This window comes from Conger conger, chromosome 8, assembly GCF_963514075.1.
Source record: "Conger conger chromosome 8, fConCon1.1, whole genome shotgun sequence".
NCBI classification, from domain to species: domain Eukaryota; kingdom Metazoa; phylum Chordata; class Actinopteri; order Anguilliformes; family Congridae; genus Conger; species Conger conger.
Window position 1 is genome coordinate 8,463,434 of NC_083767.1, and position 25,905 is coordinate 8,489,338.

The 25,905-nt window shown below is 39.7% G+C and overlaps 1 protein-coding gene across 1 annotated transcript; it reads right to left on the bottom strand.

The window, feature by feature from the left end:
* Window positions 1-14,949: 14,949 nt before the first annotated feature.
* On the bottom strand, window positions 14,950-24,575 carry LOC133135117 (uncharacterized). Its single transcript, XM_061251897.1, has 5 exons — window positions 24,440-24,575; window positions 21,350-21,451; window positions 20,585-20,686; window positions 16,708-16,804; window positions 14,950-15,019 (listed from the first exon to the last, which is right to left on the bottom strand). Exons 1-5 carry the CDS (start codon window positions 24,573-24,575, stop codon window positions 14,950-14,952), a joined length of 507 nt encoding a protein of 168 aa, XP_061107881.1.
* Window positions 24,576-25,905: the final 1,330 nt, after the last annotated feature.

Sequence of the window (25,905 nt, forward strand, 5' to 3'; positions counted from 1 at the left end):
ACTCATATTACTGGTTGTCGGACCAGGTGGAACATTCGTGGTTGTGGACCCTGTTCCTGTAGATGCAGCTGAGGAAGCTGTTGAGGAAACAGAAGTTATTAAGGATGGCATTTTGCTTTTACTTGTGGGCTCTGAACTGGTAGGTGTAGGCCTGTCAGTTGGTATACCTGTAGTTATGGGTTCTAAAGTGATACTGGTGGCAGTGAAGACTGGAGTTATAGCTGCAGGGCTTATAGATGTGGGTTCACTTTTAAGAGCTGTAGCTGTGGTAGTCATTTTATGGGCTGCTGTAGTTGATGTTTCCATGATGGTGGCTTGAGACGTAGCTGTGGAAGTGGAGCTCATATCTTGGGATTTTGCTATCGCTGTAATGAATATGGGAGTCATAGGGGGTGAAAAGTTGGTTTTCCTCTCTGGGACAGGTGTGGAATTAGTTGTCAGAGGAGCTAATGTAAGTTTTGAGTTTCTGCGAGCCATCGTGGTTCGAGTGGTCCTGGGACTTGAAGAAATTGTTGTGTCCGTATAAATTGAGGAATCTGTAATTGTTGCTGAGGGCATAATAGTAGTGGAAGTAGTGGTCATGGCGTTAGGAATTGTAGGGGCTAAAAGGCCTGTTGTGGTCACGAAGGCAGTACTCATATTACTGGTTGTTGCACCAGGTGGAACATTTGTGGTTGTGGACCCTGTGGGTGTAGATGCAGCTGAGGAAGTTGCAGAGGAAACAGAAGTTTTGAATGATGTAGCTTCTTTTTTATCAGTGTCTATCGTCCTGGCAGTTGAGGGTATGCCTGTAGTTGTGGGTTTTACATTGCCACTGGTGGTAGGGAAGCCTGGAATTATGGATGCGGGGCCTGTCGATTTAGGTTCATTTGTTTGAGGTAAAGTGGTAGTTGTTGTGTTGCCTACTAAGGTTGATGCATCCGTTATTGAGGCTTGATATGTAGCTGTTGAAGTGGATCTTGTATGTATAGATGTAGTAGTTGAGCCAGAAGGTGAAAATGTTGTAGTAGGAGTTCGTTCTGTAAGTTTGGGTATTGTAAGGGCTGAAAAGTTTGACATTATTGCTGCTGGGGCTGTTAATTTGGGTTCATTTGTTCCAGCTAAAGCTGTAGTAGTTGTGTGGACTAATGTATTTAATATATCTATTATGGTGGCTTTTGAAGTAACATTTGGTGTTATGATAGCAAGTCCCATGACTGCAGTTTTGTGAATTGAAGATATGGGTGCTTTAATGGAGGGTGAGATTATAGGTGTAGTTTTTTGGATTGAACTTCCAAGCTTTTGGAGCAATGAGGTGGTGGGTGTAGTCGAGAGGGGCAAAGTTACACTTATAGTTATGGGACTTGCAGCTGTGTCTGTTTTTCTTGAGCTAGTAGGGCTGACAGTTCGTTTTGTAGATTCAGACATCACTGATATAGAATGTGCAGTTGCAGAGGTAGTGCTAGATATAATGGGAATGTTTGTACTGGTTGGTACAAAAGAGGACGTTTTGTAAGCTGAATTGTTTGAAGTCTCTGTTAGCACAGTCTTTTCTGTTGGGGAGGTGGAGGAATGGGCCACAGTGCTTTGGGCTGTACTTTCTCCTGTGTTGGTAATGTGGATGGATTTGGTTAACGTACTGAGCAACACATGTTTTGTAATACTGCTAAGTGCTGAGGCCTCAATTTCAGCTGTTTGGGTAACAGTTACTGTGGTGTCCAGTGCTCCTTTAGTATGGGCAGTTTTTGCTTCAACAGTATTCACAGTACCAGGAATGGTAGTTTTGGATACTGATGTGGTAGAATCTGTTTTCTTTAAAGTTATTGTAGCATTTTCAGTGCTGAGGGTGTGGACTGTGGCTGTTTGGCTAAGGGCTTCTTTCGACTCTGTTGTTCTCAATTCATTCGTGCATAGTAGAGGTGTACTTGCTGTTAAAAAAAAAGCAAAAGTTATGGGAACTGTGTTAATGTCTATAAATATAACTAAAGCTATACTGTACCATAGTGACAACAACAAACGTTACAATAAATTAAATATTCCCAGTCAGCTCAACGCATTTCTTGGCCATATTTGGAAAAAAAACATATTCAGTTGAGAACTTCATCCTTTGATCAAGTGCTATTACATTTCTGTTATCTTGTTTTAAATTAATTTATATATCAGACACTGAGATGATGGTTTTGCTTGACTCACCAAACAGGAATATGGTTAGGATCATTGCTCCATATGCCAGGGTGATAGCTTTTGTGTGGATCCTCTGTGTCAAAACCACAGAAAGATGATGAGAGAGAGAGAGAGAGAGAGAGAGAGAGAGAGAGAGAGAGGGGCCCATTCCAACTTACCTACGATGGGTTAAGTGCAAAGGACACAAGTTACTCCACACAGTTCAACAAAAGTGTCATGATCTGTCTTTTCTGTCTCTGTTTTCCGTCTAAGTCCCCAGCGGTTCGCCTTTTGTTTCCGTCATTGCTTTCCGTTAAGTGTTTTCTGTTCATTCATTTTCATTCATTTATTTCACCTGTCTTCACTTCCTGATTATTGTGCACACCTGATTATCATTTCCGCCTCATTATTTGTCTATTTAAACCTGTCTGCTCTGTTCATCTGTTCAGATTGTAATGTGCTCCTGCCATTCTCTCCAGCGGTTGCGCTGCCTGTGTATCGACCGGTTTTGTGACCCCTGATCACTGATTCCTGGATTATCCTTCTGTCTGATTCTGACCCACTGTTATTGGACTTTGCTTGGACTTTCAGTTTGTGAATTGGATTTCGTTTTGTTGTCCTGCCTCTTCTGATTGCCTTCCTGATAACAAACCCTTGCCCGCTATTTTGACAACAATTTGGATTATCCTCTCTGTGTCTGTTTGCACCTGTCACAAAGCTTTGCCTGTACTATCTGTGTTATCTCTGACGTTACCATTTGCCTGTGTTTGACCCTTGTATTCTATCAATAGAATACAATAGAATTTCCTTATTGGAAATGCAACAAGTTCACTACTGGTTCCTGGGTTCCAAAACCATGTCTGCACTTATGTTATTACACTGCCAATCTCATACCCCCAACTCAACCCACCTCAAACCCTCTTTTTAAACGATTGGAAAAATGATAATAATATCCATCCAACTCATCAAAACTCACAAAACCTGTCAGGCCTGCAGAGGGATCATTGTCCACACACCCAATATGGCATGTGTCCTCATGCTGGTGCATTTTTCAAATTATTGAAACTTCATAAGTAACATACCATTTTGCAAAATGCTGAACATTTTTTCAATGACATTTGAGTACTTCCATTGAATTTACACCTAGATTTGGAACAATCATACAGCAACAACTTACCTGAGAATATGTAACATTTTGTTATGCAGCTTTTATCTAAGTGCTTTTTGGCCACTCCTTTTTATATATCAATAACATGGCTGCTGAAAGTGAAAGAACATACGCTGCTTGTACCAAATACTGCCATTATATGTGTATACAACATGACACATTCAAACATGTTTCCATGGCACTACAAATAACACACAGTTGCTATGAGCCACTGAATTGGATTAAGTTTTGAAATGTTACACGCTTGCACTTCCCCTCCTGAACCGTTTCACAATAGTTTGTAGCAATAAAGGAATGTGAACACAGCATATTAATATGTATTGCTTCTGTATCAATTTCTATGAATTTCTGCTATCTTAGATTTCTCAAGACTACTTAGATTACTTCTCCAGCAAGATCACTTGCGGTATTAACACAGGTCTAAAAGTTTTGCATTATAGTTTTCAGTAAGGCGCAGACCAGACAAATCACAGAGTGGGGAAGGACCAAACAGGTGATCATGAACATACATGTGCACTGACATATAGAAAATATGGGCAAAGATGTAAACATGTAAACAGAGAGAGGGAGTGAGAAAGAAATGTGTTGGTTGAAAAAAAAATGTACTGACCTTTTTTGATGAAGACATTGTGTTCACAAAAGTGCTTAAGCTAGATGTGGTAGCTAAGATGACGATGGAATAAAGAACATCAATCTTTAAAATGCACAACGCCCATAATCTCCGCCTCTTGCATGTTTCTCTCTGAAAACCTGCACTTCATGTCAGCTTCATCTGCACTTCTTAAAGTAAATAAGTTTCCTTATTTACTTTTATTGCCATTCAATGAACTTATGATAATCTATGTTATTTAGTTATTGAAGTGGTACACGCCCAATAAGAATAAATAAAACATTCTTTGGAACATTCTTTTCTACCATATATTCACAATTGTAAATGGATTTAAAGCACAAAACAAACAATTATCTATAGTAGAGATTATGAGATGTTCTCAAGGGGCTATAGGTAGCAATAATAATTCAGAGCAAAAGGGCTCAAGATTGGTCAGCCAGTTTTTTAATGGATTGTGCCTTTAAGAATGTATTTCATAAACAATTTTTGAAGAGTGGGAAGAGAAGAAGTATGAAGGCGGTCCTGTCTGGCAGCAATCTTCACTTCACCTGTTTAAAAAAAGAACTTGCTGCCTGTTTACCAGAAGAATGTCTGCTATTTCTCTCTATTGTCTCCCAGTGTTGTAACTGAGTCATGCATGCATGTTCGTGTCCAAGCAACGTGTACAGGAGGAAACCATAGCTAATGCATTGCACTCTACATATTTTCTATGATTCATAAAAACTACTAAGCTACTAAAGACTACTAAAAGACCAGTGCCAGATGACCCCATTACCCGCAAGCAGGTCAGAAATGTATTGTGGAGCCTAGCCATTAATTAATGTAGTCTAGACATAGCCTGGCTGCAATACCGAGATAAGTAGAACATATGCATATACTGACACCATGTTCTATTTATAAAAAAACAAGAACAAAAACATTGCAAGGATGAAGCTAAAAAATATATAAATAATGTTAAGTTAAGTCACTCTGGATAACTGTTATATTGTCAGGGGAATTACATGTCATTCTTATCTTAAATATATTTTCCCTCAGAAAAGCTCCACTGGAATAGTCATCTCTGTTCTTTTATTTTTTTACGATCAAATGTTTTGTTTATTCAGAAAGGTTTTCTCACACAGAACATTCAACTTTACCCCCCACCCCAAAAAAACTAAATACAACTCAACTCAAACACCCAAAAACATCATAAAAAAGCCAGGCATACAATTATTTATGATTAGCTTTGTGAATCTGACCAACTGATGTTTCCATTTAGATAATTTGGAGAAAGCTATTTACCCAGTGAGACCAGGACAGGGAGTGTGGTGGCTTCTACCTTTGTGCATGCATCTTTTCAGCTGCAGTGAACCCAGCCAACCATACACATTTTTGAGGTAGAGATCAGTCAAGTTTCAAATTGTCATTCAAAATGAGTACTTGTGGAATATTTCTGCCAACAATATTGGGTAAAGTTACCAACACTTGGTTCCAAAACTGATTAGCAGGGCAATCCCCAAGCATGGCTGAAGGACACGGACGAGGACACAGCAGACAGATCAGAAAATGAGCAAGCCCCATTATGCGGCATTATGCTAGGTTTTATGTACACTCACTTAGCACTTTATTAGGAAAAAATGTACACCTACTTATTCATGCGATTATCTAATCAGCTAATCAGCAGCAGTGCAAAGCATAAAATTATGCATATACGGGTCAGGAGCTTCAGTTAATGTTCACATCAACCATCAGTATGGGCTCAATGATTTTGATCGTGGCATAACTGTTGGTGCCAGATGGACTGGTTTGAGTATTTCTGTAACTGCTGATCTCCTGGTATTTTCATACACAACAGTCTCTAGAGTTTGCAAAAAAACAAAAAACATCAATTGAGCAGCAGTTCTGTGGGCAGAAACGCCTTGTTAATGAGAGAGGTCAGAGTAGAATGGCCAGATTAAACCCCTTGTTCTGTTTCTCTGTGGTCCACCTTTTATGATTACTATTTGGTTTTGTCTGTTTTCTCGATCTGGTGGGCATTAATATAGGCATATATATGGCATATATATTGGATAAGAGCGTCTGCCAAATGCCAATAATGTAATGTAATGTAATGAATGTACTGTATAATACGCTATTTAGTGAACCAAATTTTCATTTTTACTAACAATTAAATTCCGCCTTTAACTAGGAGAGTTCATTGTTTAAAAAGCATTTCCCCCATCAATTTCCTCACATTTCTCCCACATTTCTCCCCATCAGACTGAGCCAAAAATCTCATCTTTTTCAGAAAAAAGTATTAGCTGACAAAAATCTTTTGAATCATTTATTGACTGTGCTCATGATTACAATACTTACAAATTGTTTGTTACATTATTACATTAAAGGAGTACTGTAATTATTTCCCATAAGACAAATTCATATCAGAAGAAAATGCACATTGTACACAATTAATCTATTTTCATTAGAGACTAATTAAACTAATGTAAGTAAATGCTGAATACTGTAAGTATCTGCTATGAGAAAATGGTAGTTAAATTGATTAATTAGACAGTAAAACAATTATTAAATATTTCACTTATTAATTTGCTTCCTTGTTTATACATACAACAACCATACATTTATTTTCCTCTACCAATAACATAAAGTTTCAAAAACTATTTTTATTAAGCTTTCATCCTCAATCACTTCTGTTTTCCCAATTTGGAATGTCCAATTGTCTCTCAGGAGTGCAGTGTTTTGAGTTCATAAGAATCTAGGACGATTGCACATTATAAGCAGAAACCAGAAATGCATACTCATGTCACTTCTTCTCATTTTCCAGTCCACCCAATGAGCTGTGCAATCATTGCATTGCATTGGAAGAGTATGCTTCACACACAGTCAGCATGGGCAGATGGCAAGGGGCCAATCAACATGTGAAGTCACTGTTACCCTCCCTCCCTGGTCAATGCTACACCAATCAGGTGCTGACCTGCAGAAGCAGTGACACTACAAAGAATCAATTCCAACAATTTGGGACACTTCAAAAACTATAGTATTAAAATAGGCTACCGGGATAAGCCTTCCAGCAGCCTCTTTTATTCATATTATATTCTTCAATTGAGAAATATCTTAAAATAAAACATATTTCAGTGACTTGTGGTAAGAAATGGAATCAGTGAAAAAAACATTAGAACGATTATGTTGATAGTCTGCTTGGGTGACCCAGATGTGGTCATTGGTGTGGTTGCATTCGTAGATGTTTCACCTGAGGGAAAAATGACAAAACACATAAATAAAAGTTATATTTATCTCATAGCAAACTTAAATGTGCAAAGAGTGCAGAGAACAAAGAGTAGCCTACATGTATGCACAATTTTATATAATGTCGGTAAAATGAGTAGAATTTTGCAATTCATAAATGGCATGTGTATCAACAATTTTAAATGTTAAACAATTTTTCTCCAATGTTTCTCCAAATATGCACAATTGGAGAAACATCTTATAGGCTACAGAAAAAGGACTTCTGCTCTGGTTCATACAGGACACCGACACAGAAAATTGGCATTTACGGGCTAAGATGCATGTGTGTAAGGGCCTTTAGTTCCAATATATTGTGCTGCAAATTAATCCACAAGTAGTTCATGTTAAGGAAAGTTAATGCATTCTTATTTACACTGAGGCTATTGTTGTGTTGAGTGAGTACTTATTGGTGATCAGTAGTATTGTTAAAAGTATGCTTACTTGCAACAATAGTGCCAGAAATAACATTCAAAAAGATTATTCCTTGGTCCAGGGCTGTCTGGAGATTTTGTGCTGCCACAGTTGTGTTTGGAACCACAGACAGGTTGCTGAATATGAGGGTTGCCTCAACTATCACTGACCCAGAGCTGAAAGAGAGACACATAATAAGGGAATAAAGGGAATTATTATTAAAATTAAGATGCAGGAGCTTGATCCCCATAAAAGAACACACACACATTTTGAGTTATTATCTGTTACTCACCGGAATGACTCAACTCGAGAGCGCCGGAAAGTATTTGGATTAGACGCCCTGTAAGCACGATTAATCTTACGAAATAAAAGAAAGAATTTATTGTAATTTCTCTTCATAATTTCAAGGCATTGTTACATTTCAAATGCTGATATAGGAAAAACAGAGAACAGGGATGAATCCAGTGAACTACAGTTAACACATTTAACATTTAAAACGTATTGGAACACTATTTGTTAATGTAAAGCAATGTGAATTAGGTATGAAAAACATTTTGAAAGCAACAAACAAAGAGTAGTAGTGATTACCTCAGTGGTAACGTTGCCTGCCAGGTCCATGAACTCTTGTGTTGTGCTATCTAGGAGGTTGTCGTTGAACGTCTGATCTATACTGAAGCCAAGCGTCAGAGATCCCTCTCCTGCTGCTGGTCCATCCGTGGAGTCAGTCGGAGCAATGACAACTGACCTGGTTGTAATAACAACTTCTGCTAATGTAGTCAGTGGACCTGCAATTCCCCTAGTTGTTTGGGCAGGGACAGCTCTTGTAGAAATGAGAGGGGCTACAGGTTTCATAGTAGTTGCAAGTATTTCACGTAAAGTTGTAATTCTACGAGCTGCAGTACTAGGTTGGCCCCCCATTGCCATTGGTGTTGTAGGTGCTGGGTTTGTAGTTACAATGCCTGGTATGGGTTTTATTGTGGTAATTACAATTGCTGCTGCAGTTGTAGGTTGACCCCCTATTGCCATTGGTGTTGTAGGTGCTCGGTTTGTAGTTACAATGCCTGGTATGGGTTTCGTTGTGGCGATTACAATTGCTCCTGCAGTTGTAGGTTCGTCCCCCATTGCCATTGCTGTTGTAGGTGCTGGGTTTGTGGGTACAATGCCCGGTATGGGTTCTGTTGTGGGGATTACAGTTGCTGCTGCAGTTATGGATATAGGTGGAACAGTTGTAGGTACCATTGCTACCAGTGTTGTAGGTGCTGGGTTTGTAGGTACAATGCCCGGTATGGGTTCTGTTGTGGGGATTACAGTTGCTGCTGCAGTTATGGATATAGGTGGAACAGTTGTAGGTACCATTGCTACCAGTGTTGTAGGTGCTGGGTTTGTAGGTACAATGCCCGGTATGGGTTCTGTTGTGGGGATTACAGTTGCTGCTGCAGTTATGGATATAGGTGGAACAGTTGTAGGTACCATTGCTACCAGAGTTGTAGGTGCTGTATTTGTAGATACAATGCCTGGTATAAATTCTGTTGTTGGGATTACAGTTGCTGCTGCAGTTATGGATATAGGTGGTACAGTTGTAGGTACCATTGATACCAGTGTTGTAGGTGCTGGGTTTGTAGTAGTAGTGACAGTTCTTAATGATGATGCTCTTGAAGTCAAGCCCATAGATGCCACAGATATCCTGGGAGAGATACTTGAGGCTGTTGCTGCTGTAGATGAATCTGAGCTAAATGAACTTTCTGTGGTACTAGTGATTGATGTGGGAGCAAATCTTGAAGATATACCCATGCCCGAAGTAGGGATTTCAGTAGAAATTGTGGATACTGAGAACATACTTGTAGCTGATGTAGGCATGGTAGTTGAACTTCCGAAACTTGAGAGGATAAGTGTGGTTGATGTAGATATTTCAGCAGAGCTTGTAGGTAGTGAGGACATACTTGTGGCTGAAGTAGTCATTTCACTACTTAAGGGGGTAATTGTGGCTGCCATTTCAGTGGAGCTTTCAGATGCTGAGAACACACTTGTGGGTGATGTAGAAATTTGAATAGAACCTGAGGAAACAATAAAGTATGTTTTAGTAACTTAAGTAGAACATAGCACATAGAACATACTTGTATGCCATTTTTAGAATTTCAGTTGAACTTGTCATGGGAACATACTTTTGACTAATGAGGTTACTTCAGCTTAGCATAACTTAACTCTAAAAATAATAGTGAACTATGCTAATGTTAAACATAGCTAATGTTGGACTTATTGTTATGTTATAATCACTTGGCAGACTGTAATCCATCAGAATTTAGGAAATAATTTAGGAAGCTCTTAGGAATACAATGCAATACCACCAAGAAGGCACAGAGGACCATCTATAATCAAAAATAGTAATGTTAACCTTACAAACAATTTGTAACAACAATTTGTATAGTAACAAATTAAAATTATTAGATACATTTTCTATTTTTCCACAACTATACTGATTACTTTATCCAAAAACAAGCTGAGTGTTCAGTCTGTTTTGGAAGTTGGGGAGGATTTCTGCTGTCCTGACTGCCATGGGAAATTCATACCATGACTAAAGGACTAGAACAGACATGAGACATGACCTGGACTCATGTAGGTTTCTGACAACATGCATGTGGTTGATGTAAGCAAGTAAGATGTAAGATGTAAGCGGGCGGCCTGTAGCGTTGTGGTTTAGGTAAATGACTGGGACACACAAGGTTGTTGGTTCTAATCCCGGTGTAGTCACAATAAGATCTGCACAGCCGTTGGGCCCTTGAGCAAGGCCCTTAACCCTGCATTGCTCCAGGGGAGGATTGTCTCCTGCTTAGTCTAATCAACTGTATGTTGTTCTGGATACGAGCATCTGCCAAATGCCAATAATGTAATGTAATAAAATGTGTAAGCACTGAGAAGGTATTTCAGTAAAATGTATATGCACAGAGGAAATACTTGTTGGTAATGAATGCATTTTAGAACTTCAGAAATTGAAAACACAATTGTGCTTGATGTAGTCATTTCAGTAGAACTTCAGTAGCAAGGACTTTGTTTCTCCAGTGAGCATTTCAGATACAATTGTAGAACTTGTGGAAATACTTTGGTAGATATGTCAACTGAAATTGGAGAATCTGAGGACATAATAAAATCTGATGAAGGCATTTCAGGAGAAATGGCAGAAGTTAAGGACATACTTGTGGTTGATGTAGGTAATTCAGTTGAGCTTGTAGACCCTGAGGCCATAGATCTTGCTGATGTAGACATTTCAGTTGAAATTGTAGGCACTGAGGAAGTAGTTGTGGCCAATATAAGCATGTCCGACAAACTTGTAGAACTTGAGGGCATTCTAGTGACTAATGTAGACATTTCAGCTGAACTCATAGATGTTGAGGATATAACTGTAGCTGATGTTGACATCCCAGTTGAAATTGTAGGTACTGAAGACGTTGTGGCCAATCTAAGCATGTCAGATGAACTTGTAGAACTTGAGGGCATTCTAGTGGCTAATGTAGATATTTCAGCTGTACTCATAGATGTTGAGGATATAACTGGAGCTGATGTTGACATTTCAGTTGAAATTGTAGGTACTGAAGAAGTAGTTGTGGCCAATATAAGCATGTCAGATGAACTTGTAGAACTTGAGGGCATTCTAGTGGCCAATGTAGACATTTCAGCTGCAGTCATAGATGTTGATGATATAACTGGAGCTGATGTTGACATCTCAGTTGAAATTGTAGGTACTGAGGAAGTAGTTGTGGCCAATATAAGCATGTCAGATGAACTTGTAGAACTTGAGGACATTCTAGTGGCTAATGTAGATATTTCAGCTGCACTCATAGATGTTGAGGATATAGCAGGAGCTGATGTTGACATCTCAGTTGAAATTGTAGGTACTGAAGAAGTAGTTGTGGCCAATATAAGCATGTCAGATGAACTTGTAGAACTTGAGGGCATTCTAGTGGCTAATGTAGACATTTCAGCTGCACTCATAGATGTTGAGGATATAACTGGAGCTGATGTTGACATCTCAGTTGAAATTGTAGGTACTGAGGAAGTAGTTGTGGCCAATATAAGCATGTCAGATGAACTTGTAGAACTTGAGGACATTCTAGTGGCTAATGTAGATATTTCAGCTGCACTCATAGATGTTGAGGATATAGCAGGAGCTGATGTTGACATCTCAGTTGAAATTGTAGGTACTGAAGAAGTAGTTGTGGCCAATATAAGCATGTCCGATGAACTCGTAGAACTTGAGGACATTCTAGTGGCTAATGTAGACATTTCAGCTGCACTCATAGATGTTGAGGATATAACTGGAGCTGATGTTGACATCTCAGTTGAAATTGTAGGTACTGAAGAAGTAGTTGTGGCCAATATAAGCATGTCAGATGAACTTGTCGAACTTGAGGGCATTCTAGTGGCCAATGTGGACATTTCAGCTGCACTCATAGATGTTGATGATATAGCAGGAGCTGATGTTGACATCTCAGTTGAAATTGTAGATACTGAGGAAGTAGTTGTGGCCAATATAAGCATGTCCGATGAACTTGTAGAACTTGAGAGCATTCTAGTGGCTAATGTAGACATTTCAGCTGTACTCATAGATGTTGAGGATATAACTGGAGCTGATGTTGACATCTCAGTTGAAATTGTAGGTACTGAAGAAGTAGTTGTGGCCAATATAAGCATGTCAGATGAACTCATAGAACTTGAGGACATTCTAGTGGCTAATGTAGACATTTCAGCTGCACTCATAGACGTTGAGGATATAACTGGAGCTGATGTTGACATCTCAGTTGAAATTGTAGGTACTGAGGAAGTAGTTGTGGCCAATATAAGCATGTCAGATGAACTTGTAGAACTTGAGGGCATTCTTGTGGGTGATGTAGGTATTCCAGCTGAACTCATAGGTGTTGCTGAAATAACTGTAGCTAATGTTGACAGCTCAGTTGAACTTGTAGGCTCAGGGGATATATTTGTTTCTGATGTTGCTATTTCTGTTGTACTTGAACTAGAGAACCTAATTGTACCTGATGTAGCCATTTCAGTTGAACTTGTAGAAATTGAGGGGATAATTGCAGTAGATGGAGGCATGTTGGTAGAGCTGGTAGGTAGTGATGATGTGATTTCAGGTGAACTTGTAGGTAGTGAGGACATACTTGTGGCAGATGTAGACATTTCAGCAGTGTTTGTAGGCAGTGAGGACATACTTGTGGCTGATGTAGACATTTCAGTAGAGCTTGTAGGCAGTGAGTCCATACTTGTAGCTGATGTAGACATTTCAGTTGAAACTGTGGAACTTGAAGAGCTAATTGTGGTGGACAGTGATGTTCCAGTTGAGATTATAAGTAGTGAGGACATACTTGTGGCTGATGTAGACATTTCAGTAGAGCTTATAGGCAGTGAGGCAATACTTGTGGCTGATGTAGACATTTCAGTAGAGCTTGTAGGCAGTGAGTCCATACTTGTGGCTGATGTAGACATTTCAGTAGAGCTTGTAGGCAGTGAGTCCATACTTGTAGCTGATGTAGACATTTCAGTTGAAAATGTGGAACTTGAAGGGCTAATTGTGGTGAACAGTGATGTTCCAGTAGAGCTTATAAGTAGTGAATCCATACTTGTAGCTGATGTAGACATTTCAGCAGTGTTTGTAGGTAGTGAGGACATACTTGTGGCTGATGTAGACATTTCAGTTGAAACTGTGGAACTTGAAGGGCTAATTGTGGTGAACAGTGATGTTCCAGTAGAGCTTATAAGTAGTGAGGACATACTTGGGGGTGATGTAGACATTTCAGTAGAGCTTGTAGATAGCGAGGACATACTTGTGGCTGATGTAGACATTTCAGTTGACAATGTGGAACTTGAAGGGCTAATTGTGGTGAACAGTGATGTTCCTGTAGAGCTTATAAGTAGTGAGGACATACTTGTGGCTGATGTAGACATTTCAGCAGTGTTTGTAGGTAGTGAGGACATACTTGTGGCTGATGTAGACATTTCAGTTGAAAATGTGGAACTTGAAGGGCTAATTGTGGTGAACAGTGATGTTCCAGTAGAGCTTATAAGTAGTGAATCCATACTTGTAGCTAATGTAGACATTTCAGCAGTGTTTGTAGGTAGTGAGGACATACTTGTGGCTGATGTAGACATTTCAGTTGAAACTGTGGAACTTGAAGGGCTAATTGTGGTGAACAGTGATGTTCCTGTAGAGCTTATAAGTAGTGAGGACATACTTGTGGCTGATGTAGATATTTCAGCAGAGTTTGTAGGTAGCGAGGACATACTTGTGGCTGATGTAGACATTTCAGTTGAAAATGTGGAACTTGAAGGGCTAATTGTGGTGAACAGTGATGTTCCAGTAGAGCTTATGAGTAGTGAGGACATACTTGTGGCTGATGTAGACAATTCAGCAGTGTTTGTAGGTAGTGAGGACATACTTGTGGCTGATGTAGACAATTCAGCAGTGTTTGTAGGTAGTGAGGACATACTTGTGGCTGATGTAGACAATTCAGCAGTGTTTGTAGGTAGTGAGGACATACTTGTGGCTGATGTAGACAATTCAGCAGTGTTTGTAGGTAGTGAGGACATACTTGTGGCTGATGTAGACATTTCAGTTGAAAATGTGGAACTTGAAGGGCTAATTGTGGTGAACAGTGATGTTCCAGTAGAGCTTATAAGTAGTGAGGACATACTTGGTGGTGATGTAGACATTTCAGTTGAAACTGAGGAAATTGAGGGGATAATTATGGCTGATGTAAAAATTTCAGTAGAGCTTGTTGGCAGTGAGGACATACTTGTGGCTGATGTAGACATTTCAGTTGAAACTGAGGAACTTGAGGGGATCATTTTGGCTGATATAGACATTTCAGTAGAGCTTGTAGGCAGTGAGGACACAATTGCAGCTGATGTAGACATTTCAGCGGAGTTTGTAGGTAGTGACGACATACGTGTCGTTGATGTAGACATTTCAATTGAAACTGTGGAACTTGATGAGATAATTGTGGTTGGTGTAGACATTTCAGTAGAGCTTATCGGTAATGAGAACTTATTTGTTCTTGATGTAGACATTTCAGTTGAGCTTGTTGGTGGTGAGGACATAATTGTAGTGGATGTAAACATTTCAGTTGAAATTGGAATAATTGTGCCTGACGTAGTCATTTCAGCAGAGCGTGTAAGTAGTGAGGATGTACTTGTGCCTGATGTAGACATTTCAGTTGAAGCTGTGGAACTTGAAAGGATAATTACAGCTGATGTAGACTGTTCAGGACTGCTTGTAGGTAGTGAGGACATACTTGTGGCTGTTGTAGATATCTCACTTGAACTTGTGGAACTTGAGGGGTTAAGTGTGGCTGATGTAGACACTTCAGTAGAGCTTGCAGGTGCTGAGGACACACTTGTGGGTGATGTAGAAATTTGAGTAGAATTTGTAGAACCTGAGGACACAACAGAGTCTGATTTAGTAACTTCAGTAGCACACAGAATATACCGGCATTTTACATGTAAGTCCTGAGAACATACTTTTGACTAAGTCATTTCAGCTGAGTGCAACTTAACTTAAAATAATAGTGACAGGGACTTAATGTTACATTACAAACACTTGGCAGATTGTAATGCAGAGTGAACTACAACTGTGGAGAATAACAGCGTTACTCTCCAGAATACAGAAAATGTGGGATTACCAAGAAGTAAATGGTCTGAATTTATAATTTATAATTGATGCCTCTCATTCACCCACACACACACCAACGCTGATTGGCTACCATGCAAGGTACCAACCAACTCTCCGGAGCAATAGGAGGTTAAGTGTCCTGCTCAGGATGGAATCGTACTGGCAAGCCTCCTGAGCTAATGTCGCTCAAATAAATTTAAACTGAGGAATTTGAAGGGATAATTGTGGCTGATATAGACATTTCAATAGAGCTTGAAGGTAGTGAGGATATAATTGTTCCTAAGGTAAATATTTCAGTAGCACTTGTGGACAACAAATACAAAGTTGAGGCTAATGTAGAAATGTCAGTTTATCGGTAATAAGAACATACTTGTTCCTGATGTAGGCATTTCAGTTGAACTTGTAGGTGGTGAGGACATAATTGCAGTAGATGTAAACATCTTGGTTGAAATTGGGATAATTGTGGCTGACATAGTAACTTCAGTAGAGTGAGTAAGTCCTGAGGATGTACTTGTGGCTGATTCTGCCATTTCACTTGAACTTGTAGAAATTGATGGGGAAATTGTGGCTGAGGTTGATATTTCAGTAGAGTTTTTAGTGAGTGAGGGCAAACTTGTGGCTGATGTCAACATTTCAGTTGAAACTGTGGAACTTGATGGGATAATTGTGGCAGAGGTAGACATTACATTAAAGCTTGTTGGTAGTGAGGATCTACTTGTGGCTGATGTAGAGATTTCAGTTGAAAAGGTGGAACTTGAAAAGATAATTGTGGCTAAAGTAGACATTTTAGTAGAACTTGTAGGTAGTGGGGATATACTTGTGCCTGATGTAGGCAGTTCAGGAGAACGTGTAATTACTGAGGAGATACTTGTGCCTGACATTTCAGTTGAAGCTGTTGAATTTGAATTTGAACTTGAGGGGGTAAATGTGGTAGATGTCAACATTTCAGTTGAACTTGGGGAAATTGAGGGGATACTTGTGACTGGTTTTGAAAATACAGTTGTGCTTGTTGCTAGTGAGGACATGCCTGTGGCGAATGTAGACATTTCAGGTGAACTTGTAGATAATGAGGACAAAGTTGAGACAAAAGTAGACATTTCAGGAGAGCTGATGGGTAATGAGAACATACTGGTCTCTAAGGTAGACATTTCTGTTGAACTTGTGGAACTAGAGGGGGTAATTATGGCAGATTTTGACATTTCAGTAGAGCTTGTAGATAATGAGGACAAATGTGTGGCTGATGTAGACATTAGAGTAGTGCTTGTCGGTAGTGATGACATGCTTAGGCCTGATGTAGACATGTCAGTTGAACCTCCGGTACTTGACATGATAAAAGTGGCAGATGTCAACATTTCAGTTGAATTTGTGGAGATTGAGGGCATCCTTGTGGCTGATGTTGACATTTCAGTTGTGCTTGTCGCTAGTGAAAACATGGCTTTGGTGGTTGTAGACATTTCAGGTGAAACTGAGGAACTTGAGGGGACTGTGGCTGATGTAGATATTTCAGTGGAGCTTGTAGGGAGTGAGGATATACTTATTCCTGAGGTAACTATTTCGGTAGAGCTTGTAGATAGCAAAGATAAAGTTGAGGCTACTATAGAAATTTCAGTAGAGCTTATCGGTAACAAGAATGTACTTGTTCCTGATGTAGACACTTCATTTGAACTTGTAGGTGGTGAGGACATAATTCCAGTGGATTTAAACATCTCAGTTGAAATTGGGATAATTGAGGCTGATGTACTCATATCAGTAGAGCGTGTAAGTAGTGAGGATGTACTTGTGGGTGATGTCGGCATTTCACTTGAAATTGTCAAATTCGATGTGATAATTGTGGCTGAAGTTAATGTTTCAGTTGCATTTGTACTGAGTGAGGACATACTTGTGGCTGATGTCAACATTTCCTTTGAAGCTATGGGACTAGATGGGATAACTGTGGCAAAAGGAGACATGATAGTAGAACTTGTTGGTAGTGAGAATCTACTTCTTGTAGAGATTTCATTTGAAATCATGGAACTTGAAAAGATAATTGTGGCTAGAGTAGACATTTTAGCTGAACTTGTAGCTAGTGAGGACATGTCTTCAGTGGATGTAGTCATTACAGTTGAAATTGTGGAACTTGAGGGGATAATTGTGCTTGAAGTTGACAATCCAGTGGAACTTGTAGGTATTGAAGAAATACCTGTGGTAGATGTGAACATTTCAGTTGATCGTGTGGAAATTGAGGGGATACTTCTGGCAGATGTGAACATTTCAGTTGTGTTTGTAGCTAGTGGGGACAAGCCTGTGGTAGTTGCAGATATTTCAGTAGAAATTGAGGAACTGGAGGGGATAATTGTGGGAGACATTGACATTTCAAGAGAGCTTGTCGGTAGTGAGGACAAACCTGTGGAAGATGTAGACATTTCCATTGAAATTGTAGAATTTGAAGACATGCTTCTTTCTGAGGTAGACATTTCAGTAGAGCTTATAGAAAGTGAGAACAAACTTGTTCCTGATATTGACATTTCAGTTGGACTTCTGGAACTTGAGGGTATCATTGTGGCTGAGGTTGGCATTTGAGGTAGTGAGGTCAGGCTTGTGCCTGATGTAGACATGTGAGTTGAACCTGCAGTGCTTGACATGATAAATGTGGTAGATGTCAACATTTCAGGTGAAGTTGTGGAAATTGAGGGAATCCTTTTGGGTGACATAGACATTTGCGTAGTGCTTGTCAGAAGTGATGACATGCTTGTGCCTGATGTAGACATGTCAGTTGAAATTGTGGAAGTTGAGGGGATAATTGTGGGAGACATTAACATTTTAGTCAAGCTTGTAGGTAGTGAAGACATACCTGTCATGGATGTGGAAATTTCAGTTGGACTTATGGAAGTTGAGGGGATGATTGTAGTTGAAGAAGACATTCCAGTAGAGCTTGTAGGTAATGAAGACATACCTGTGGTGGATGTAGACATGTCAGTTGAAATCATGGAACTTGAGGGGATAATTGTGGATGACATTGACATTACAACAGAGCTTATCAAGGGTGAGGACAAACTTGTGGCTAATGTAGACATTTCAGACATGCTTGTGGAACTTGACATGATAAATATGGTAGAGGTCAACATTTCAGTTGATCTTGTGGAAAATAAGGGGATACTTGTGGCTGATGTGAACCTTTCAGTTGTGGTTCTGGCTAGTGAGGACATGCCTGTGGTAGTTGCAGATATTTCAGTTGGAATTGTGGAGCTTGAGGGATTAATTGTGGGAGACATTGACATTTCAGTAGAACTTGTAGGTTTTGATGAAATTCCTGTGATAGATGTAAACATTTCTGTTGATCTTGTGAGAATTGAGGGGATACCTGTGGCTGATGTGAACATTTCATGTGTGCTTGTAACTAAAGAAAATAGGCCTGTGGTAGATGCAGATATTTCACTTGAAATTGTGGAACTTGAGGGGATCAACTTGGGAAAATTTGATATTTCAGTAGAACTTCTAGATATTGAAGAAATTTCTTGGGTGGATGTAAAAATTTCCGTTGAACTTCTGAAAATTGAGGGGATACTTGTGGATGATGTGAACATTTCATTTGTGGTTCCAGGTATTGAAGACATGCCTGTGGTAGTTGCAAATATTTCAGTTGAAATTGTAGAGCTTGTGGGATTAATTGTTGGAGACGTTGACATTTCAGGAGAACTTGTAGGAATTGATGAAATTCCTGTGGTAGATAGAAACATTTCAGTTGATCTTGTGGGAATTGAGGGGATATTCGTGGCTGATGTGAACATTTCATGTGTGCTTGTAGCTAAAGAAAACATGCCTGTGGTAGTTGCAGATATTTCAGCTGAAATTGTGGAGCCTGTGGGATTAATTGTGGGAGACGCTGTCATTTCAGCAGAACTTGTAGGTATTAATGAAATTCCTCTGGTAGATGTAAACATTTCCGTTGATCTTGTGGAAACTGAGGGGATACTTCTGGCTGATGTGAACATTTCAGTGGTGGTTGTAGCAAGTGAGGACATGCCTGTGGTAGTTGCAGATATTTCATTTGAAATTGTGGAGCTGGTGGGATTACTTGTGGGAGATGTTGACTTTAAAGGAGAACTTGTAGAGATTGTGGGGATAATTTTGGGAGACGTTGATATTTCAGTAGAACTTGTTGGAATTGATGAAAGTCCTGTAGTAGTTGTAGATATTTCAGGTGAAACTGAGGAGCTTGAAGGATTAATTGTAGGAGAAGTTGACATTTCAGCAGAACTTGTAGGTATTAATGAAATTCCTCTGGTAGATGTAAACATTTCCGTTGATCTTGTGGAAACTGAGGGGATACTTCTGGCTGATGTGAACATTTCAGTGGTGGTTGTAGCAAGTGAGGACATGCCTGTGGTAGGTGCAGATATTTCAATTAAAATTGTGGAACTTGAGGGAATACTTGTGGTAGACATTGACATTTCAGGAGAACTTGTAGGTATTGATGAAACTCCTCTGGTAGATGGAAACATTTCTGTTGAACTTGTGAAAATTGAGGGAATAATTGTGGCTGATGTGGACATTTCAGTTGAGGTTCTAGCTAGTGAGGACATGCCTGTGGTAGTTGCAGATATTTCATTTGAAATTGTGGAGCTGGTGGGATTAATTGTGGGAGACGTTGACATTAAAGGAGAACTTGTAGAGATTGTGGGGATAATTTTGGGAGACGTTGATATTTCAGTAGAACTTGTTGGAATTGATGAAAGTCCTGTGGAAGTTGTAGATATTTCCGGTGAAACTGAGGAGCTTGAAGGATTAATTGTAGGAGAAGTTGACATTTCAGTAAAATTAGTTGGTATTGAAGAAATTTCTGTGGTAGATGTAAACATTACAGTTGATCTTGTGGAAGTTGAGGGAATAATTGTGGCTGATGTGGACATTTCAGTTGAGTTTCTAGCTAGTGAGGACATGCTTGTGGTTCTTGCAGAAATTTCAGTTGAAATTGTGGAGCTAGTTAGATTGATTGTGGGAGACATTGACTTTTCAGGAGAACTTGTTGGTAGTGAAGAAGTTTCTGTGGTAGATGGAAACATTTCAGTTGATCTTGTGGAAGTTGAGGGAATAATTGTGACTGATGTGGCCATTTCAGTTGTGATTCTAGCTTGTGAGGACATGCCTGTGGTAGTTGCAAATATTTCGGTTGAAATTGTGGAGCTTGAGGGAATACTTGTGGGAGATGTTGTTATTTGAGTAGAACTTGAAGGTATTGAAGGAATTCCTGTGGTAGATGGAAACATTTCAGTTGATCTCATGGGAATTGAGGGGATACTCGTGGCTGATGTGAACATTTCATGTGTGCTTGTAGCTAAAGAAAACATGCCTGTGGTAGTTGCAAATATTTCAGTTGAAATTGTGGAGCTTGAGGGGATAATTGTGGGAGACGTTGTTATTTGAGAAGAACTTGAAGGAATTGAAGGATTGTCTGCGGTAGATGTAAACATTTCCGTTGAACTTGGAAAAATTGAGGGGATACTTGTGGATGATGTGAACATTTCAGTGGTGGTTGTATCAAGTGAGGACATGCCTGTGGTAGTTGCAGATATTTCAATTGAAATTGTGGAACTTGAGGGTATACTTGTGCTAGACATTGCCATTTCAGGAGAACTTGTAAGTATCGATGAAATTCCTGTGGTAGATGGAAACTTTTCCGTTGATCTTGTGGAAATTGAGGGGGTACTTGTGGCCGATGTGAACATTTCAGTTGTGGTTGTATCAAGTGAGGACATGCCTGTGGTAGTTGCAGATATTTCATTTGAAATTGTGGAGCTAGTGGGATTACTTGTGGGAGACGTTGACATTAAACGAGAACTTGTAGAGATTGTGGGGATAATTTTGGGAGACGTTGTTATTTGAGTAGAACTTGAAGGTATTGATGAAAGTCCTGTGGTAGTTGTCGATATTTCAGGTGAAACTGAGGAGCTTAAAGGATTAATTGTAGGAGAAGTTGACATTTCAGTAAAATTTGTTGGTATTGAAGAAATTTCTGTGGTAGATGTAAACATTTCAGTTGATCTTGTGGAAGTTGAGGGAATAATTGTGGCTGATGTGGACATTTCAGTTGTGATTCTAGCTCGTGAGGACATGCCTGTGGTAGTTGCAAATATTTCGGTTGAAATTGTGGAGCTTGAGGGAATACTTATGGGAGATGTTGTTATTTGAGTAGAACTTGAAGGTATTGAAGGAATTCCTGTGGTAGATGGAAACATTTCAGTTGATCTCATGGGAATTGAGGGGGTACTCGTGGCTGATGTGAACATTTCATGGGTGCTTGTAGCTAAAGAAAACATGCCTGTGGTAGTTGCAAATATTTCAGTTGAAATTGTGGAGCTTGAAGGGATAATTGTGGGAGACATTGTTATTTGAGGAGAACTTGAAGGAATTGAAGGATTGTCTGCGGTAGATATAAACATTCCCGTTGAACTTGTAAAAATTGAGGGGATACTTGTGGATGATGTGAACATTTCAGTGGTGGTTGTATCAAGTGAGGACATGCCTGTGGTAGTTGCAGATATTTCAGTTGAAATGGTGGAGCTAGTGGGATTAATTGTGGGAGACATTGACATTTCAGGAGAACTTGTAGGTATCGATGAAATTCCTGTGGTAGATGGAAACATTTCCATTGAACTTGTGAAAATTGAGGGAATAATTGTGGCTGATGTGGATATTTCAGTTGAGGTTCTAGCTTGTGAGGACATGCCTGTGGTAGTTGCAGATATTTCAGTTGAAATGGTGGAGCTAGTGGGATTAATTGTTGGAGACATTGACATTTCAGGAGAACTTGCAGGTATCAATGAAATTCCTGTGGTAGATGGAAACATTTGCGTTGATCTTGTGGAAATTGAGGGGATATTAGTGGCCGATGTGAACATTTCAGTGGTGGTTGTAGCAAGTGAGGACAAGCCTGTGCTAGTTGCAGACATTTCAGGAGAACTTGTAGAGCTTGTGGGGATAATTTTGGGAGATGTTGTTATTTGAGTAGAACTTGATGGTATTGATGAAAGTCCTGTGGTTGTTGCAGATATTTCAGTTGAAATTGTGGAACTAGTTGGATTAATTGTGGGAGACATTGACTTTTCAGGAGAACTTGTAGGTAGTGAAGAAGTCTCTGTGGTAGATGGAAACATTGCAGTTGATCTTTTGGAAGTTGAGGGAATAATTGTGACTGATGTGGACATTTCAGTTGTGATTCTAGCTCGTGAGGACATGCCTGTGGTAGTTGCAAATATTTCAGTTGAAATTGTGGAGCTTGAGGGAATACTTGCGGGAGACATTGTTATTTGAGTAGAAATTGAAGGTATTGAAGGAATTCCTGTGGTAGATGGAAACATTTCCATTGATCTCGTGGAAATTGAGGGGATAATAGTGGCCGATGTGAACATTTCAGTCGTGGTTGTAGCAAGTGAGGACAAGCCTGTGCTAGTTGCAGACATTTCAGGAGAACTTGTAGAGCTTGTGGGGATAATTTTGGGAAACATTGTTATTTGAGTAGAACTTGAAGGTATTGATGAAAGTCCTGTGGGAGTTGTAGATATTTCAGGTAAAACTGTGGAGCTTGAGGGGATAATTGTGGGAGACATTGTTATTTGAGTAGAACTTGAAGGAATTGAAGGATTGTCAGCGGTAGATGGAAACATTTCCGTTGATCTTGTGGAAATTGAGGGGATACTAGTGGCCGATGTGAACATTTCAGTGGTGGTTGTATCAAGTGAGGACATGCCTGTGCTAGTTGCAGATATTTCAATTGAAATTGTGGAACTTGAGGGAATATTTGTGGTAGATATTGACATTTCAGGAGAACTTGTAGGTATCGATGAAATTCCTGTGGTAGATGGAAACATTTCCATTGAACTTGTGAAAATTGAGGGAATAATTGTGGCTGATGTGGATATTTCAGTTGAGGTTCTAGCTTGTGAGAACATGCCTGTGGTAGTTGCAGATATTTCAGTTGAAATGGTGGAGCTAGTGGGATTAATTGTGGGAGACATTGACATTTCAGGAGAACTTGTAGGTATCGATGAAATTCCTGTGGTAGATGGAAACATTTCCGTTGATCTTGTGGAAATTGAGGGGATACTAGTGGCCGATGTGAACATTTCAGTGGTGGTTGTAGCAAGTGAGGACATGCCTGTGCTAGCTGCAGACATTTCAGGAGAACTTGTAGAGCTTGTGGGGATCATTTTGGGAGATGTTGTTATTTGAGTAGAACTTGAAGGTATTGATGAAAGTCCTGTGGTAGTTGTAGATATTTCAGGTGAAACTGTGGAGCTTGAGGGATTAATTGTAGGAGAAGTTGACATTTCAGTCGAACTTGTAGGTATTAAAGACATTCCCGTGGTAGATGGAAACATTTCAGTTGATCTCATGGGAATTGAGGGGATACTCGTGGCTGATGTGAACATTTCATGGGTGCTTGTAGCTAAAGAAAACATGCCTGTGGTAGTTGCAAATATTTCAGTTGAAATTGTGGAGCTTGAGGGGATACTTGTGGATGATGTGAACATTTCAGTGGTGGTTGTATCAAGTGAGGACATGCCTGTGGTAGTTGCAGATATTTCAGTTGAAATGGTGGAGCTAGTGGGATTAATTGTGGGAGACATTGACATTTCAGGAGAACTTGTAGGTATCGATGAAATTCCTGTGGTAGATGGAAACATTTCCATTGAACTTGTGAAAATTGAGGGAATAATTGTGGCTGATGTGGATATTTCAGTTGAGGTTCTAGCTTGTGAGGACATGCCTGTGGTAGTTGCAGATATTTCAGTTGAAATGGTGGAGCTAGTGGGATTAATTGTGGGAGACATTGACATTTCAGGAGAACTTGTAGGTATCGATGAAATTCCTGTGGTAGATGGAAACATTTCCATTGAACTTGTGAAAATTGAGGGAATAATTGTGGCTGATGTGGATATTTCAGTTGAGGTTCTAGCTTGTGAGGACATGCCTGTGGTAGTTGCAGATATTTCAGTTGAAATGGTGGAGCTAGTGGGATTAATTGTGGGTGACATTGAAATTTCAGGAGAACTTGCAGGTATCGATGAAATTCCTGTGGTAGATGGAAACATTTCCGTTGATCTTGTGGAAATTGAGGGGATACTAGTGGCCGATGTGAACATTTCAGTGGTGGTTGTAGCAAGTGAGGACAAGCCTGTGCTAGTTGCAGACATTTCAGGAGAACTTGTAGAGCTTGTGGGGATAGTTTTGGGAGATGTTGTTATTTGAGTAGAACTTGAAGGTATTGATGAAAGTCCTGTGGTTGTTGCAGATATTTCAGTTGAAATTGTGGAACTAGTTGGATTAATTGTGGGAGACATTGACTTTTCAGGAGAACTTGTAGGTAGTGAAGAAGTCTCTGTGGTAGATGGAAACATTGCAGTTGATCTTTTGGAAGTTGAGGGAATAATTGTGACTGATGTGGACATTTCAGTTGTGATTCTAGCTCGTGAGGACATGCCTGTGGTAGTTGCAAATATTTCAGTTGAAATTGTGGAGCTTGAGGGAATACTTGTGGGAGACATTGTTATTTGAGTAGAAATTGAAGGTATTGAAGGAATTCCTGTGGTAGATGGAAACATTTCCATTGATCTTGTGGAAATTGAGGGGATAATAGTGGCCGATGTGAACATTTCAGTGGTGGTTGTAGCAAGTGAGGACATGCCTGTGGTAGTTGCAGATATTTCAGTTGAAATGGTGGAGCTAGTGGGATTAATTGTGGGAGACATTGACATTTCAGGAGAACTTGTAGGTATCGATGAAATTCCTGTGGTAGATGGAAACATTTCCATTGAACTTGTGAAAATTGAGGGAATAATTGTGGCTGATGTGGATATTTCAGTTGAGGTTCTAGCTTGTGAGGACATGCCTGTGGTAGTTGCAGATATTTCAGTTGAAATGGTGGAGCTAGTGGGATTAATTGTGGGAGACATTGACATTTCAGGAGAACTTGTAGGTATCGATGAAATTCCTGTGGTAGATGGAAACATTTCCATTGAACTTGTGAAAATTGAGGGAATAATTGTGGCTGATGTGGATATTTCAGTTGAGGTTCTAGCTTGTGAGGACATGCCTGTGGTAGTTGCAGATATTTCAGTTGAAATGGTGGAGCTAGTGGGATTAATTGTGGGAGACGTTGACATTTCAGGAGAACTTGCAGGTATCGATGAAATTCCTGTGGTAGATGGAAACATTTCCGTTGATCTTGTGGAAATTGAGGGGATACTAGTGGCCGATGTGAACATTTCAGTGGTGGTTGTAGCAAGTGAGGACAAGCCTGTGCTAGTTGCAGACATTTCAGGAGAACTTGTAGAGCTTGTGGGGATAGTTTTGGGAGATGTTGTTATTTGAGTAGAACTTGAAGGTATTGATGAAAGTCCTGTGGTTGTTGCAGATATTTCAGTTGAAATTGTGGAACTAGTTGGATTAATTGTGGGAGACATTGACTTTTCAGGAGAACTTGTAGGTAGTGAAGAAGTCTCTGTGGTAGATGGAAACATTGCAGTTGATCTTTTGGAAGTTGAGGGAATAATTGTGACTGATGTGGACATTTCAGTTGTGATTCTAGCTCGTGAGGACATGCCTGTGGTAGTTGCAAATATTTCAGTTGAAATTGTGGAGCTTGAGGGAATACTTGTGGGAGACATTGTT

What these genes read in the sequence shown, in the direction of transcription:
- LOC133135117 (XM_061251897.1), bottom strand. Translation starts at nt 24,575, where the DNA reads ATGTCTCCCACAATTAATCCAACTAGTTCCACAATTTCAACTGAAATA. An exon ending in TATCCCCACAAGCTCTACAA is followed by an intron (nt 21,452 to 24,439) that starts GTTCTCCTGAAA and finishes CATCTACCACAG; the next exon opens with GAATTCCTTCAATACCTTCA. An exon ending in AATATTTGCAACTACCACAG is followed by an intron (nt 16,805 to 20,584) that starts GCATGTTTTCTT and finishes CTACCGAAATAG; the next exon opens with TTACCTCAGGAATAAGTATA.